The 15,418-nt window shown below is 37.2% G+C and overlaps 1 protein-coding gene across 2 annotated transcripts; it reads left to right on the top strand.

The window, feature by feature from the left end:
- The first annotated feature begins 1,196 nt into the window (after positions 1-1,196).
- LOC113226819 (phosphatidylinositol 3-kinase regulatory subunit gamma) lies at positions 1,197-14,259 on the top strand. 2 transcript variants are annotated; one of them, XM_026459589.1, is made up of 5 exons: positions 1,197-1,270; positions 2,300-2,626; positions 8,781-9,479; positions 11,122-11,418; positions 11,574-14,259. In XM_026459589.1, the coding sequence occupies exons 2-5, from the start codon at positions 2,547-2,549 to the stop codon at positions 11,740-11,742; spliced, it is 1,245 nt and encodes a 414-aa protein (XP_026315374.1). In that variant the 5' UTR covers positions 1,197-1,270; positions 2,300-2,546; the 3' UTR covers positions 11,743-14,259. The 2 variants fall into 2 exon arrangements, with proteins under 2 accessions (XP_026315374.1, XP_026315373.1); XM_026459588.1 differs by lacking the exon at positions 1,197-1,270 and having other exon boundaries at positions 2,079-2,626.
- The last annotated feature ends 1,159 nt before the right edge of the window (positions 14,260-15,418 follow it).

Genomic DNA, 15,418 nt, shown 5'->3' with positions numbered 1-15,418 from the left:
AGGGTCGTATTCTAGAACTCTACCCAATGCTCAAGTCAGGATTTGAGTAGTTTAAAGTTTGAGGGTCGTTTCTAGAACTCTGCTCAATGCTCAAGTCAGGATTTGAGTATGGTTTAAAGCACTCAAAATCATACTCAAGTCCCTGCCATTAGGGTCATATTTCCAGTGCTTGTGTTTCCAGTGCGATCCTGACTTGAGCATTGAGTAGAGTTCTAGAATACGACCCTGAGTGCCTTAAATCATATTCAAATCCTGACTTAAGCATTGAGTAGAGATGCGTTAGCATCTAATAGTCTATGGAGTAGAGTTCTGGAATACGACCCTGATACTTAAAAAATCGTTTAGAAAAACGTTTAAGCGCATAGGCTTTTATGTTAAAAAAAAGCTTGCAATGTTGTGTTGATAGCGAAAAGCAAGAGTAGACCAGTAGACCATTAAAGGTTTTATGTTAAGTAAGTTTATTTGTAAAATACCAGTTTTATTTCTATTTATAAAATTATTATTCACATTGACGAATTAATTTGTTTCGGAAATATAAATGGTAGGACTTGAAACTTGCCCACGTTGTAAAAAATTAAATTGTTAAATACAGAACTGACCAACGCTTACGCTTAGAATAAAAAGCGTGCTTAAGTGCTTATTTTAATAAGCAAACTTTTTTAAGTGTTTTGGGTTTAAAACCCACTTCTAATCTCTACACTCTACACTCTATACTCACTGTCAGTCAAGTCAAGCGTGACCATTTAAATTTTTTCCATTTAATCTTTATAAACATCTTCCCAAAGTTATACTGGGAATGTTCTATTTTTAGAAACAAAAAGGAGAGTTGTTTTCAAAATATATGTACATCTAGCTATAAACTATTGTTGGAGTACTAAACGTCTTTTTCATCAAGTTTTTTATAACATTTTGTCAACCACCAGCACCACTCTATTTCTATTGGAACTTTTCTTTCGAGTTAAAGTCGAGTTCGTAAATTAGACAGATCGAGTTTGTAGAGTACGGCACGGACGGAGGACCTTTATATCTTAGAGGATGGAAAAAAATAAAAGAATATACTATCCACACACGTTAGGGCCGTGCCCGCGACGTGGCCGGAACGTGCTAGTTCGTATAAACTGCGGGGGCCCCGGCCCGGACACGGACATGTGTGAACGAGTTCATACAAAATACACGCAACGATATTTTTTGAGCCCCTGATGGAGCACGGCCCGGATATGTGTGGATAGACCAATAAAGGATGGAAAAAGAGGACGAAAGACGGACTGAGGTTTTTGTAGTGTTTTATTAAAAAAAAACTCGTCAACGGTTAGGGATGTTCCGATACCACCAAAGTATCGATATATACTCAAATGAGTAGTAATCGATTCGTCATGCGGTACTAATCATATGAGTACTTCAAAAGTATCGATACTAACTCATATCCATACTTTTTTCGAAAATTATAAAATATGTCCATACTTTCGATTTTGGCGGCATCATAATAACAAAAAAGTAATAAACGTTTAACAAGCACGCAGTGCACAATTAAATAAATAAACGGTCTTTTCTTTTTCAAAGAATTATAACTAAATCGATACAATTGATAATTCTGCTAATCGATTGAGATTTTGATAATCGAGTATTTCTGTGAATTTGTCCTAATAATACCTAAACTAAACATTAATTTAAAAACTGTAATACAGAAACCCACAAAACTACTTATGAACCCGCCATTTCCCTTTGTGAACTTCGCTCATTCGCTGAGATGTATGTCCAAAATTCATCCAAAAATGATCCAAAGGGACTATAAATAGACATATATATTTTTATATCTCTGGTACTTCGCAGTTTACATTTGTTTCCTGTAAAACGGTGAAAATGGAAAGAAAAATAATTTGGAAAAAGATGATCTTTTCGTAGGAAGTGGGATTAAAGTTAAATAGGTTAACATTTACGCGTGCGCGTTTTGATTCGATACTAGTATTTGTCTTCCGATACCCAGTAAAAATCGAAAGAAGGGATTCGATACTAAAAGTACTCGATATCGAAACAAAAGTATCGAGTATTTACTCGTATTCACTTGTATCAAATCGTCCCTATCAATGGCGGACGAATGGTAGTGATAGGAAGTTATGTTTTATTAGAATTTTTCATGAACTCATAGTTTCTTTTATCTTGAGTTTATGTCGTGTTACACTATCTTCAAATCAGGTTCAAGTGATAACTAAGTTATGACATATTAATACTTCATGCCATACTATGTACATACCAACAAACTCGCCCATTTCCTTTGTGATTTAAAGACCTCTTTTTGCAGTGCTGGTGTATTTACGTCTACAAACATTATGTTGATGTATCTTAATTGAACTGTCGCAAAGAAGAAACAATAGTTTTAGTGGATACTAAGTGATATTTAGTAGGTAATTGTCTCAGTAACCTCAACAAGGCGGAAGTTACAGACCGCGGCCGAAGACCCCGGTTTTAAGTTACCTACATTTACTGAATCTTCAGTCTAAAAGTCAGAAACTGATTGGTTTTATTTAGCTAGGGTTTATAATGAGATAATGGTTGAAACTGGGGTCCCGCAACCGGCTGCCGATGAAAGTCTCGAAAACGCCGAATGGTACTGGGGCGACATCACTCGGTAAGTCATTATCTATCAACTCTTATTTGTAGCGATTGAATGCGGTTTCAATATTGGGTCAATTCCTTTTACTGTTAACAGATATTAATCTAGGATCAATAATGTCTGATTATATTCATAAATGTGATCAATTCTATCAATTTTTCGTCCAATCAGACTTATTGCACCAACAACTACGTTTATACATAATTTTATAGCTGAGTAAGTGCAGTGGACATAATATTGTGCTTGCTATAACACTAATACATCACATTAAAAGCCTTACTGTAAGTTGTAGGTACATAACAGTTCCAAGTAACTATAACGTTAAATTACCTATTCCTTTTATTACAAACCTGTCTACTCTGGAACAGTATAACTAATGTGAAACAAACATTTAAAGCATAAATATTTATTTACTTTTATTCCCTCTCACTTTTTCTGAGTATACCAATTAGCAATAACATTATGTTGTATGAACTCTGTACTCCTTTTTTTTTTTTTTCAATATTTTACTACTACAATAACCTTGCACCATATTTCAACACTTACATTCATAACTTACTCATTGCATTGTAATGTGATCAGAATGTACATCACATACACCAATTTTTGGTGAAATTCTAACAATAAGTACTAATATTCAACAATACAGAGAAATCAAGATGAAGACGGCTACATCAAGGCCATTAGAACTAAACTATTATCACTGGTGGTCCAATATTTGAATGTTTTTACACTTAAAGTGCACTTTTCTCTTGTACTGCTATAACATTGTATGGTGTTATGGGTTGATATCCGCAACTCAATGTCGAGTTGCCTATTTTTTATGTGAAAAACCTGTACTACTGTCAAAATATGGAAATGGGTTCTTATAATATATTTTTCATCTTTTAAAGATCAGTGTGTCATAATGGCGTCATATGTTACGATTTTTTGTACATTAGATATAGTTTGAATACCTTATGTTACCTCAATTATTATGGAAATGTTAATGTCACACACATGTTTGTTTGATAAGTTGGTAACTTTGTGGCTCATTATTATTATTAGGGTGGCTTCATTCGGGGCATATGCATCCCTTCATCACTGACCATTGACTGATCTATTGTGATCACCACTAATTACAGTGTAGAGCCAAGGCCAACAGCATTGAAAAACTGAAGGACTTTCCTGGCTCCGACAGATTTAATGTCCTCTTGTTGTGGCATGTGCCTTTCCAGTACGGAACTTCATACGCCCATCAGGGGGTAGCATTGGGTGAGTAGATGAACAGGAGTTTCATCCTCCATGTGGCAGAATCTACATTCTCTATTTTCTCTCTACCCAATATTTGACATGTGCTTGTTTAAGCCACAATGCCCTGTTAAGGCTCTAGAAAGCATTCTTATGCCATTACTGACAAATGACAGAGCTTTTCTACAGTGTTTGGCACTGTATGCAGATATCAGGGCTTTTGAATGCTCAAGACCCTTGTTTCGTAGCCACACTTTTTGGGAGAGGTGTGTGCTCTCATTTAGCAGAGTGAGCTTTGCCAGGCTGTGTGCTATTCCTACGAAGGGTTCGGGTCCAATAAAGGTTTCCCTAGCACCAGCCTTTGCCTGTTCATCCGCTGACTCATTACCCTCGATGTCAGAGTGGCCTGGAACCCAGCGCAGTACCACTGTATTACTTTCCATGAGAGTGTTCAGTATATTTACTGTGATAGATAGTGGTTTTGATCAATTAGGACACCCTTGTAGATACTGCCCTAATCTGTCTCTATAGACGTCCCAGGCCGTGTCCCTTGGATTCCTAAATGTAGTGGGGTGGCAGACATTTCCTGCTCCCAGATCAAATTTTATGTGTTTATGATCATCGGATCATAAACACATAACACATCGACGTCTCGTCACTAACATGCCAGCCGGTTATAAGTCCGGCTAGCCTAGCTGTAGAGAAAGTAACAACCAGAATTTCTTGTCTTAACCTAGTAACAAAAGTTGGTGTACATCCTTCGTTACTAAGATACAGGCAATTTGATAGGATAAAGTCATATAGTAACTCACCTCTGTTATTGATGTCTGAGCTCCCCCAGGCGGTGTGGTGAGCGTTGGCATCACATCCCACCAGAAGTTCTGCTTTGTGTTTCCGGGCGTATTCCGCCAGTCGTGTCAGATCTTCCGTGGGATTGTTCTTTTCTCCAGGTAGATAGGCTAATCATACGATTATCTTGGCCTGAGTGCTACTCCGGGGAAAGAGATATGCCGCTACAAAGTCATCAGTACAGAACGCCGGAACAGGCATAAGGTTTGTTGAATGTTTTTATTATAAACATTGCAGGCTCTGGGTCTACTTCCACAGATGTTGTAAATCAACTTACCAGCGGCATTGAGTCCCATTATGATTATGTGGTTAACCCAGGGTTCCTGAATGAGGGTGACATCCACGTTGCCTATCGCGAAGCAACACTTCACCACAGCCGCTGCAGCCACGGCATGGTGGAGGTTTGCTTGGAGAACCCTCACCCTCACGCCATCTAGCGGGGATTGAAGCCCCGGTCGCGTTGCTGCCCTCGACTGCTACGAGGAGGACGAGGCCGTCCTCGTGAGCCCCGCGGGTTGGCAGCCCCACGCCCTTGCAGCTTAATAGGCACCAACCCGAATGTCGGTAGTTGGCACTGTCAGTTTTTGACCCAAAGCCTGGCCAAAGTATTATTTTTATTTTATTGGGGATGTCTGGTAATTATCGTAGCTTATATGAAGTAGTGTTAGGTCATGAACGCGTCTTCCGGAAGCGAGGAGTAGCAAAGTTGCGACGTGTTGACTGACTTGAAATAAGTCAGATTGGTCTATGCTTCTTCAAGAGAGCCAATCCAGAAAATCAGCAATGTTCCATGTTGCCTTCTTGTGGCTTGGAGCGTTTTCCAACGTTATGGCTTTTAGCGTTTTCTTTATTATTGGGTGATTGCTGAGGGGCTCATTTGAGGAGGGACTAGTGAATGTGCTCACTGCTGATTTGTAAACTAGAATAGTTTTTGCAGCTAGTTTGCGGACTTTGTGTAGGTATATTTGGTATATAGCTACATCACTCGGTTTGGGTGTCGAGGAAGCGGCGTTATTATTTTTGGACCATTGCAACCAGCTCTCCCATGCAGGTTTATATGTCTTCGAAGTCGAAGGTCTCCATGCCGACTGCAGTACGGTTCGTTCGTGAGCGTTCCAGTTTGTTAATTCGGCGGTCCTGCCCGTATTTTCCAAGTCTCCCAATGATAGGTGTTGGATCCCCCGCGGACAAAGATTTGTTTGTAGATCCACTAGATGATCCCTGAGATTCCCGATTTGATACGGTGGTTGGACGGTTCGTTTCTTCAGTTCTGTTGTCCAAAATGCTTTCTCCCATTTCGGTGCTATCATTATATATAGTCCGCGGGAGCCATGTAGGTGATGCGGTACTTGAGGGATTAGTGCTGGAGGCGCAAAGATTCATGCCAGTCTGTAGTTCCACGACTGGCTGAAAGCATCCGTCAATTGGCTTTGGTTGTCCCTCTGATCTTCGTTCACATATCGTGGGACTACCGCAGAGTTCTTTGTGGCGAATATGTCGATTTTCGGAGTTCCCATCTTCTGGAAAATGATCGACTGTCCTTGTGGCCTGATATGCCACTCTTGATGAACCTTCGATCTGGAGAGGCTGTCGGCTAAGCCGTTGTACTTTCCCGGTAAGTATTTTGGTACTAAGTTTTTTTTAAATTTATAATAATGCACACACTCAACATGGCCCCGCACTAGGGAAACCCTGTGTCGCGGGTGCCATGGACACACACATAGACAACCACAAATTACACATTCAGTTCACGTTCAGTTCACGTTCAGTTCACGTTCAGTTCACAAATCACGCGCCGTTCAGTTTGATCAGGCGCTCCGATCGTACGCACGCGCATGCTTCCGTATTGTGTATGTGAAAATGGCGACGCCAGAAAATGACTTTTCTAAGATACAACTTTTTTTTATGAAATGTAAGTTCACATTTGACCTCCATCTCACCTGATGGAAAGTGACGATGAGGTCGACGATGGAGCATGCATATCTAAATAATGCCTATTCACTTTCGCATTGAAAAGCCCCAAGTTATAACGTTCTGGGAACCAGTCTGTAGGCAGGGAATTCCACTCCATAGCCGTTCGCCATATAAATGTGGAAGCTTCGTGCGAATCTTTGTAATATCCACAACATAGAGGTGGAACCCGAGATGGATACGGGAAAGCGGAATTAGTTCGTGTAATTCCATCGCAGACTCTCCGTGATATATCTTGTAAAATACCGATAAGCTGGCAACTTTACGGCGGTGTTCAAGGCTCTGCGGCTTCGTCTCCACTAGTTCCGAGTCACCTATAAGCTTCTTGGCACACTAAATCCAAAGTGGCCAGTTGGTATGTAGCAGAGCCACCCTAAAGGTGGCAGCAGTACTCCATGCACGACCGGACTTGTGCTTGGTAGAGCTGACGCAACTGTCCCGGTGTGAAGTAACGCCTCACCCTGAAAAGGATCCCAAGCTTCCTTGCTGCATGTTTGGCTATGGATTCAATGTATCTGCCGAAGTACAAATTGGACGACAGGTCCATTCCAAGTACCTGGAGACTGTCGGCTATCGGTATGGAGATAACACAAAAGTCGGAGCTGCCTTTGGTAGCGTTAGATTTGACAAGATTGGCATCGCTCCAATCGTACACTGCCTTGAGTGTCAAATCCAAACGGCTAACCATGGACTCTCGACAAGACTGTATTTGCAGACAGTATGGAACCCTGAGGAATCTATCGCCATATGTTCGGAAGAGTAGCCTTCTAAGACCACTCGAATCGAACGTTCGCTCAAGAAATCCGAGATTCAATTGCAAAGGTCAGTGGGAAGCCCATAAGAGGGAATCTTACTTAAAAGGCTTGCGTGCCAGACCCTGTCAAAAGTCTTAGAAATATCCAAAGATACTGCAAGTGCTTCACCTTAATTTTCTATAGCCTCGCTCCATATGCGAGGCATACACAAGAAGATCCCCAGTTGATTGCTTTCCGTCGGAATCCGTACTGGAGAAAATAACATGAGCTCTCAAATTATATTTTTGTAATGTCATTAAAATATATATATAACCGTCATTGTGAATAAAAACCGCCGAAGTATTTTAATAACCGGCAATCTGTCTCACTACCGCTACACATGTCTCTCAACCCTGACATTGGCAAAATCGTCGCGCAAAACGACGGAGCCATAGACACAAAAGTTGAAGTTGAAGTTGAGGAGGTCGATATCTTCAAGGTACGACAGGAGACGGTTGTTGAGTACACGTTCCATAGTCTTGCAGAGTATGGAAGTGACTGCGATAGGTCTATAGTTGACAAAATCAGCTCTGCTTCCCTTTTTCGGCACAGGTTGTACGTTTGCAAGCTTCCACGACCTGGGAACTACACCAGTCTCAAGTGAAAGGCGGTACAGGCGTAGGCGTGTGAGAACAGGAGACAACTCAGCCGCACAGTTACGTAGGACTAGTGCTGGAATTCCATCTGGCTCGCTAGCGTTATTCACATCTAGATTCCGCAGAGTTCTAACTTCTAAGTTACGCCGTTTTGAAGTTATTAAGGTGTTCTACTGTCCCCGCCGGAATAAACTTATAAGGCGGCAAGGCGTCAACATTTTTGAATGTCGAGAACCACAGCTCCTAGCTTAGGTCTGATTTCACCCAGAAAAAATCGTGAAATAGTCGGTTCTAGTCGCGAAATTTAAAATTTAGTCACTCCTTTGTTTAGAAGATATTGGATGTCCAATTATTTTCGTTGATTTTTACGTAGAAAAATCGTAATGAAAAATGTGTATTGGGGATTTTATTTCACTAATGTATTGTATTAATGAATATTATGCACAGGAAAAAATGGATAGTGATGTTTTTGTCAATACACAAACAAACAAATACACAGGGTATTATACTTGAAATAAAAATGTTGTTTGGTTTATTACTTTATTAATGGGCAACTTATCAATAATGTCTAAACATAAAATGGCAAACACAACATGTCTAATCTAATTTTGTTCCCTTTGGTTATTAATTGAAATACTTAGGGCTTATTTAAGTGATTGATATGTGTATTAGACTATTTTAAAAAAATATGCACCAATAATCACTTTTTTAAATATTTTTTATTTTCAGAGACGAGGCTAATGAAAAATTACGCGATACTTGTGATGGTACATTTCTAGTCCGCAATGCATCAAACAAAGATAGTGGCTACACATTAACCGTAAGAAAAGGAGGCACAAATAAATTGATAAAAATATACAACCAAGATGCACGCTACGGATTTTGTGAGCCTTATGAATTTAACTCTGTGGTGGAATTGGTCAGGTTCTACAAAGAGTACTCATTGGCACATTGTAACAGCAGTCTGGATATCAAACTTATGTACCCACTGTCGCGCCATCAAGAAAGTGACATAGGAGAGAACATTAATGATGAAACTCTTGAAACACTTTACAAGGAAGTTCACAAGAAATTTGTACTGAAAACTAGAGATTACGATGAACGGTCTGATAGGTACATGAGGTTGAGAGAGGAAGTTAAATTTAAAAGGCAAGCACTCGATGCTTTCAAAGAAACAGTCAAAGTTTGTGAAGACCATCTTAAGCTACAAGAAAAATTGCAATCTGAAACACAACCTCACGAAAAGAATGATATAATGGCAAACCATAGGGAACTAATTTTGAGAGTGAACAGTCTAAAACAAGCTAGAACACAATTACACAGCATACTGCGGGAGACAGTTGATTCAAATTTGTTACTTGAAAGAGAAATAACGAAGCTCAAATCAGAAATTATAAATCTGTACAAAAAGAAAGATTGTTATAAAGTGTGAGTATTAATTAAACTTGACATAGTTAATTAGAAAATGGACATTTTTATGCAATAATAAATCAATGTATGAATGTTGTTTATTTTACAACACTACATATTTAATTTTTAGATTTAACCGCCAGCACCCGCTAGGTATTTACAGACACGATTACTCGCTCCCGAGTAAATTACCACAGAATTTAATGGCATTATCTAAGAAAATATAATCGATTCTTCAATCTGTACAGATATAATAGTTTTGTTGATGTTATTCTTAATCAATAAAATTGCAAACACAACTAGTAATGAGTATTTATTAAAAAATATAGATTATCATAGAAAACTAATGAAAATAGAAAAAATAATGTATACTTCTATAAGAAAGAACAAAAGTTTTATTAGGAACATGCAAAATTGAGACTAGTATCAAAAATAGACTTAAATGTACTACATATACATTTCACTCTATCAAATCAATCACCACAAATTGGGATCGTATGCTATCGGCATATCTTTTTGAAGAACAATTCACAGCCTGTCTTCATCTTCCGGTCTTCCTTCAACTCCCATACTGCGCAACGAAAAGCAGAAACAAGTGGGCGAGATCTAGATGTGTTTGCCAATGTGATTTCCATATTTGAGTCGACGTTGAGCATAAACTTGATTTTTTTTATGTATGACGGCAAATTAGGTACTGATGCTCTCTTTTGTATATGTCGCATGACAAAACTCAAAACTAAATCTTTCAAGGCTCCACTTAGCCATCACAGCGACATTATTTTCTCTATTCGCGCTATTCGTCATCTTCTAGTTGCCCGTGCCACTGGGTAGTTAGCACAACGCCCATCCCTAATAGCGACACTACACTTGGTTCTGTTATAATCTATTATTATTACCGGCTTTCTTTCTTCTCCGGAGACTTTTTTGCCGTCCTAATGTATAGTTGATGCCAAGAAAACCACTTTATTCTTCTTTGGGACATATGATATTACTATACAGTATTCTTAAAACACGAAAAGGGAGCTATGATCTTGTCTGCCCTTGGCCGTCGTAATGACTGGAAAACAATCATAAGTAAACTGAAAAATAATATAATAAGAACTATCGCTACCGGATTTCTTACCCATATTCACTTTATTCGGTTGTCGTCACCAAGGGCCGCATACAAACTGACTGTCTGGCGTTGTGCATGTGCATTAACCATTAGTTAGACGGTACCTAAAGTCCCGTGTGGCCAGTGCGCTCAGAATTGTAATAATAATCGTACGTACTACTCCGTGATATTTTTTACCCAGTAGCGAGTGCTGTCGGGTAAGAAAACATTTTTTATCGAGTTCTTAGGTTTATGCCATTTTTATACTTACCTACCTACATTGGAAACGAAAGTATGTATTTTTCGCATCTAACATCGGGTAAGTATATTTGTTAATAAATAAACCAGCGTTTCGAGCTCTTTACGAGGCCCCTAGTCACCTTTCGGTTTCTTTTTTTATCCTGAAAACCTACAGTCACATAACCAGCCGAAGAGCAGATGAATTGAATTTAGGGGTTATAGCCTGAAAATTTAAAAAAAATTACAGAATTTGAGAAATATTTTTCACAATATTGTCACCTAAATGACAACAAGTTTATTCATTTACATTATTTTTCCTTTTTACAGGTTGTTACAAAAACGCGGTAAAACAGAAGAATACTTACAAGCTCTAGAAGATGACAACATTCACAAACTTGAAGAATTATATGCGCATCGCGAACCAATCAGCTGGAAAGTAGAAAACGGAACCCGTGAGATGGCTGAGAAGTTGCTTGAAGGGAAGCCTCAAGGCACTTTCTTAATTCGACCCAACTCAACTGGGCAACTTGCCCTGTCTATCTGTTGCAACAACATGGTTTACCACTGTATCATCTTTAAGACTGAACGAGGTTATGGGTTTGCTGAACCCTACAATGTTTACAAGTAAATATTTCCTTATACCTACTCTCTTTTTCACTATGTTTTACAACAATGTTTTTAATCATTTTATTGAATTATGAAAAACATAACAAAACACAGGATAATATGAGTCACTTTCAACGAACCACATCTAACATATACATTCTTTTGTTTTCCAGAACTTTGAACGAGCTTGTGTTACATTACGCCGTAAATTCTTTAGAAGAACACAACGAACAGTTGAGGACTGCATTAAAATATCCTGTCAATGCACATTTGGTGAAGAAACCTGAAAAGAAGCAGCACGACTCTCACCAGCTTGAAGTTCAGCCATGCAAGCACCGCTAGTAACTGCAACAACAATGTGAGTCACTTGGGTTACAGTCTTTTCTAGTCTTCTATTTGGCCAGTAGAGGGACTAGTATTTTCTAATTGCCATTAATAAAAACACAGTATATATAATGTACTTGCCACAAGGCATTAAAAAGCAACTGTGTTATATTCTTATTCAGATACAGAGTTCAAAACTGTACAACTAAGTCAATAGAGCTTGTTGTTGATCTTATGATATACCTTGGATGCATAGTATGTTTCTGATTTTCTTAAATGTAAAGAATTGTGGGTTTATTTAAATGATGATTGATAGACATTAATGGATTGGATGAATGAACAATAAAGGCTTACTGTGTAAGTGTTTATTGAATCTGTTAATATGATTGTTCTTAGGCATGGATCGTTAACAATGCAATCTGATCAAATGGTACTGTCCTTCTTGACAACGAAAATATAACATGGATGTGCGTCCATTTTTCTATGCATTGCAAGTAACTATGTACAGTCAGCATTAAAATTCTTCACAGTTAAATTAATGAAATTGACATGTCATGATTTATTTATTATGCTAAATGTATAGATATTATGAGCACTCTGAACATATACATGACGTTGACCGCTACGATATTTTTGATTAGTTTAAATGTTAAGGTAATTCTGATGCTGACTGTGTAACTTATGTAAGTTGAATGTAATATTTATGTGATTGAATTTATAGGCAACAGGACTAAAAACAATTTTTAAAATGTCGCAGTGAACATAGATGTAAGTAGAAGTATGCATGCTGTTTGTACAGTTCAGTAGCTTTAAAAAGTGTCTTCTGATTTGATGATGATAATGCTGAAGTACAAAATGTGTTGAAATAGCCATTCTAGTTTTCAGCTTGTACCTTATTAATGTGATATTCAGGACAGGTACAACCTAAGAAAGTCCATGTTGTCGTGCTTACCCCATGGAAATATGTGATAGTTTTTTTGAAATGAATGTTGTAATTCTGAACAGAAACCAGTGCGTGCAGATCAATTAACAGAGACCTATTGATCTGTATTAAGTAGTATGTAATTTTAAACTCATTAAAACAAAATTTCTAAAACAATTTACTGTGCTAACTAAATATGCATTTACAATATATCCTCTCCACACATTTAGTAATTGTATCAAAAATACACAGATTAAATACCAAAACTCAACTGTAACAAAAAATTGTAGTGTTCTTTTTACATATACATATTATTTTTGTAAACTAAACAAAAAGTAAATATTTATCAGCAATCAAATATGAGTAGCAACTCAAAAATTTGATAATTACATTGGTTTTATATCATAGGTTTTGTGGTTGTTTGTGTTATTTCTTGTGTACATAAAATGTACGAAAGGGTAATAAAAATATCTTCCCTAAATTTTGGAAATGAGGCCTTTATGGATTTATACTTAAGTGATGATTGTTTTTATTGGTCAGCATAGACTGGTGAAGGACTTCCATTCCATGTAATATATTGAGCGGGCAATGAACATTAAGTTGAGTTTTCAGTAAGGTCACTAAATGCCGTCATTAACAACAGTATTTGATGCCTGGTTCTTTATTATATTAATAGGTCTCTATATTAACAGTTGTATGCGCTGTAATTACCTTCTTCTTACAGTATACAAATTAAATGTGAATGCAGACTTGCGTTAAGTTGGCATAAGACTTATTGTGTGATAGTACTTTATTCTATTTCATCAAGAAATGTTGTTCATTTGTATTGTTCAATTTAATTCTAAATTTGTTGTTATTGACTTTTTTTAATTGAGAGTTTTTAATACATAATATGTTCCACTGCTATCCACTGTGTTGGCATAACTTGCCGCTTTTTTAACGAGTCAGCTTTTTGACCTGTTAAATAAACTAGCTTTTCGTATTTACAATACAAAGTCACTGTCCTATTTTCAACTGATAAAACATTTATCACTTTTTGTACAGAAAAATATGTTGTGTAATTCGGGTAGTTTCCGTATTTAGTCAAATAGAAAATGTTCTTCATAATGCAGTAAAAATATGGTTTTGGCTATTTTATAATCATAATTACAAGTAACCTGAATACGACTTTTGTACATTTATGTGAATTTATTGAACTTTGCAATAACATGTTTGTAATGAAGTATTCTAGAAATGTGTCGTCACTTTCCAATATAAATCATTATTAATTCGGAACTGAAAAAGTTTTGCTTATATACTTAGGATTGCCGTTATATCATGGTGTGCGTCAGACACATCCAATACGTATTTTTGTAACAATTCTTTGAGTGAGCACATATTTTTGCACTTGACTGTTATGGACTTTTTTAAGGCTCCTCAATTTATTAATAAGTTGCTGTATCTGAGCGTTGTCTTGTGAAGAGATGGTTTATATTAAGATTGTAAAGATAGGATAGGTAGGACTAACAAATTTGAAAATGGATTGAAATTACATAGTGCCTCCTGCAAAATGATTAAAGATAAATATTATACACTCCCGGACACATAATTCGAGCCGTAATATTATACACTCCCGGACACATAATTCGAGCCGTAGGCTTAAATAATGTTTGATTGATCAAGAACTATCCTACGCAATTTTGAAACTAGTATATTAAGGGTCGTATTCTGGAACTCTACTCAATGCTCAAGTCAGGATCTGAGTATTTGAGGACTTGAGTATGATTTCGAGTGCTTTAAACCATACTCAAATCCTGATTTGTGAGCATTGAGTAGAGTTCTAGAGTACGACCCTAAAAGTCCATGTTGGAAATTTGGACTACAAAACCGTGGGAAACCTTTTACTTCGATGATAACACTATTTTTGTATTCTAGCTCTTTAAGGCTAAAACGAGGTGCTCGAATTATGTGTCCGGGAGTGTAAGAATAAAGATTACTGAGACTTAAGGTTGAGTCCAACACTAAAGTTTTCGTTATATAAAAAATATTGCTGTCAGCTTTTTAAAACGTATAGTATGCCTGTTCAATATTGTTTGATAGATTTCTATATTTGCACTAATATTGATTAAAAAAATGAATTTAAACATTAGTATATACAACTTCTGTTTACGACTAGACAGTGTATAACCGTTTGGGATAATTAATTGCCATGATTGATAGGATCGATTTTACTTACTTGCTTCTTTAGATTTTATTAAATATTCTCTTAAACAATTAGGTGTTAGACAATAGGAACAAAAAACAAATAAACAGACAACCATGGTCTAGACTGAAAACTGTCCTTAGTCGGCAGAATATGCTGGTTGTATATATTGACTTGTTAAAGGTAGTGGTGCTTGATTAAGGTTCTATAAAACAGGCCTAAGTACAGTCAACGGCATATTATCATCGAATGTATACAGAGTTATTTTTAAAATGCTAACAACCTCGCAGGACTATATTACTAACATCATTAACAACAACTTTTGGTCTATGATTTTTTACAAAACATAATACATTTACCAAAAATAATGTTGTAAATTATTATTGTACTATCTGACACTTTTTGGATCTGTATTTGGTAGATAAGTTCAAACATGCAAGCGTCCTCCGCGGCGACTCCCACTCCCGTCCTGCACAGAGTTATTACCGTTTAGATCGATCTATTTAATTTTGCATGTAAGTAAATTCTAATGAATTATTAAAAGCATGGAACAATAGTTGTTGTTTATGACGTTAGTAATATAGTCCTGG

The sequence above is a fragment of the Hyposmocoma kahamanoa genome, unplaced genomic scaffold (genome assembly GCF_003589595.1).
Source record: "Hyposmocoma kahamanoa isolate Upper Pololo Valley unplaced genomic scaffold, ASM358959v1 202, whole genome shotgun sequence".
NCBI lineage: Eukaryota > Metazoa > Arthropoda > Insecta > Lepidoptera > Cosmopterigidae > Hyposmocoma > Hyposmocoma kahamanoa.
This window is presented reverse-complemented; position numbering and strand designations above follow the sequence as displayed.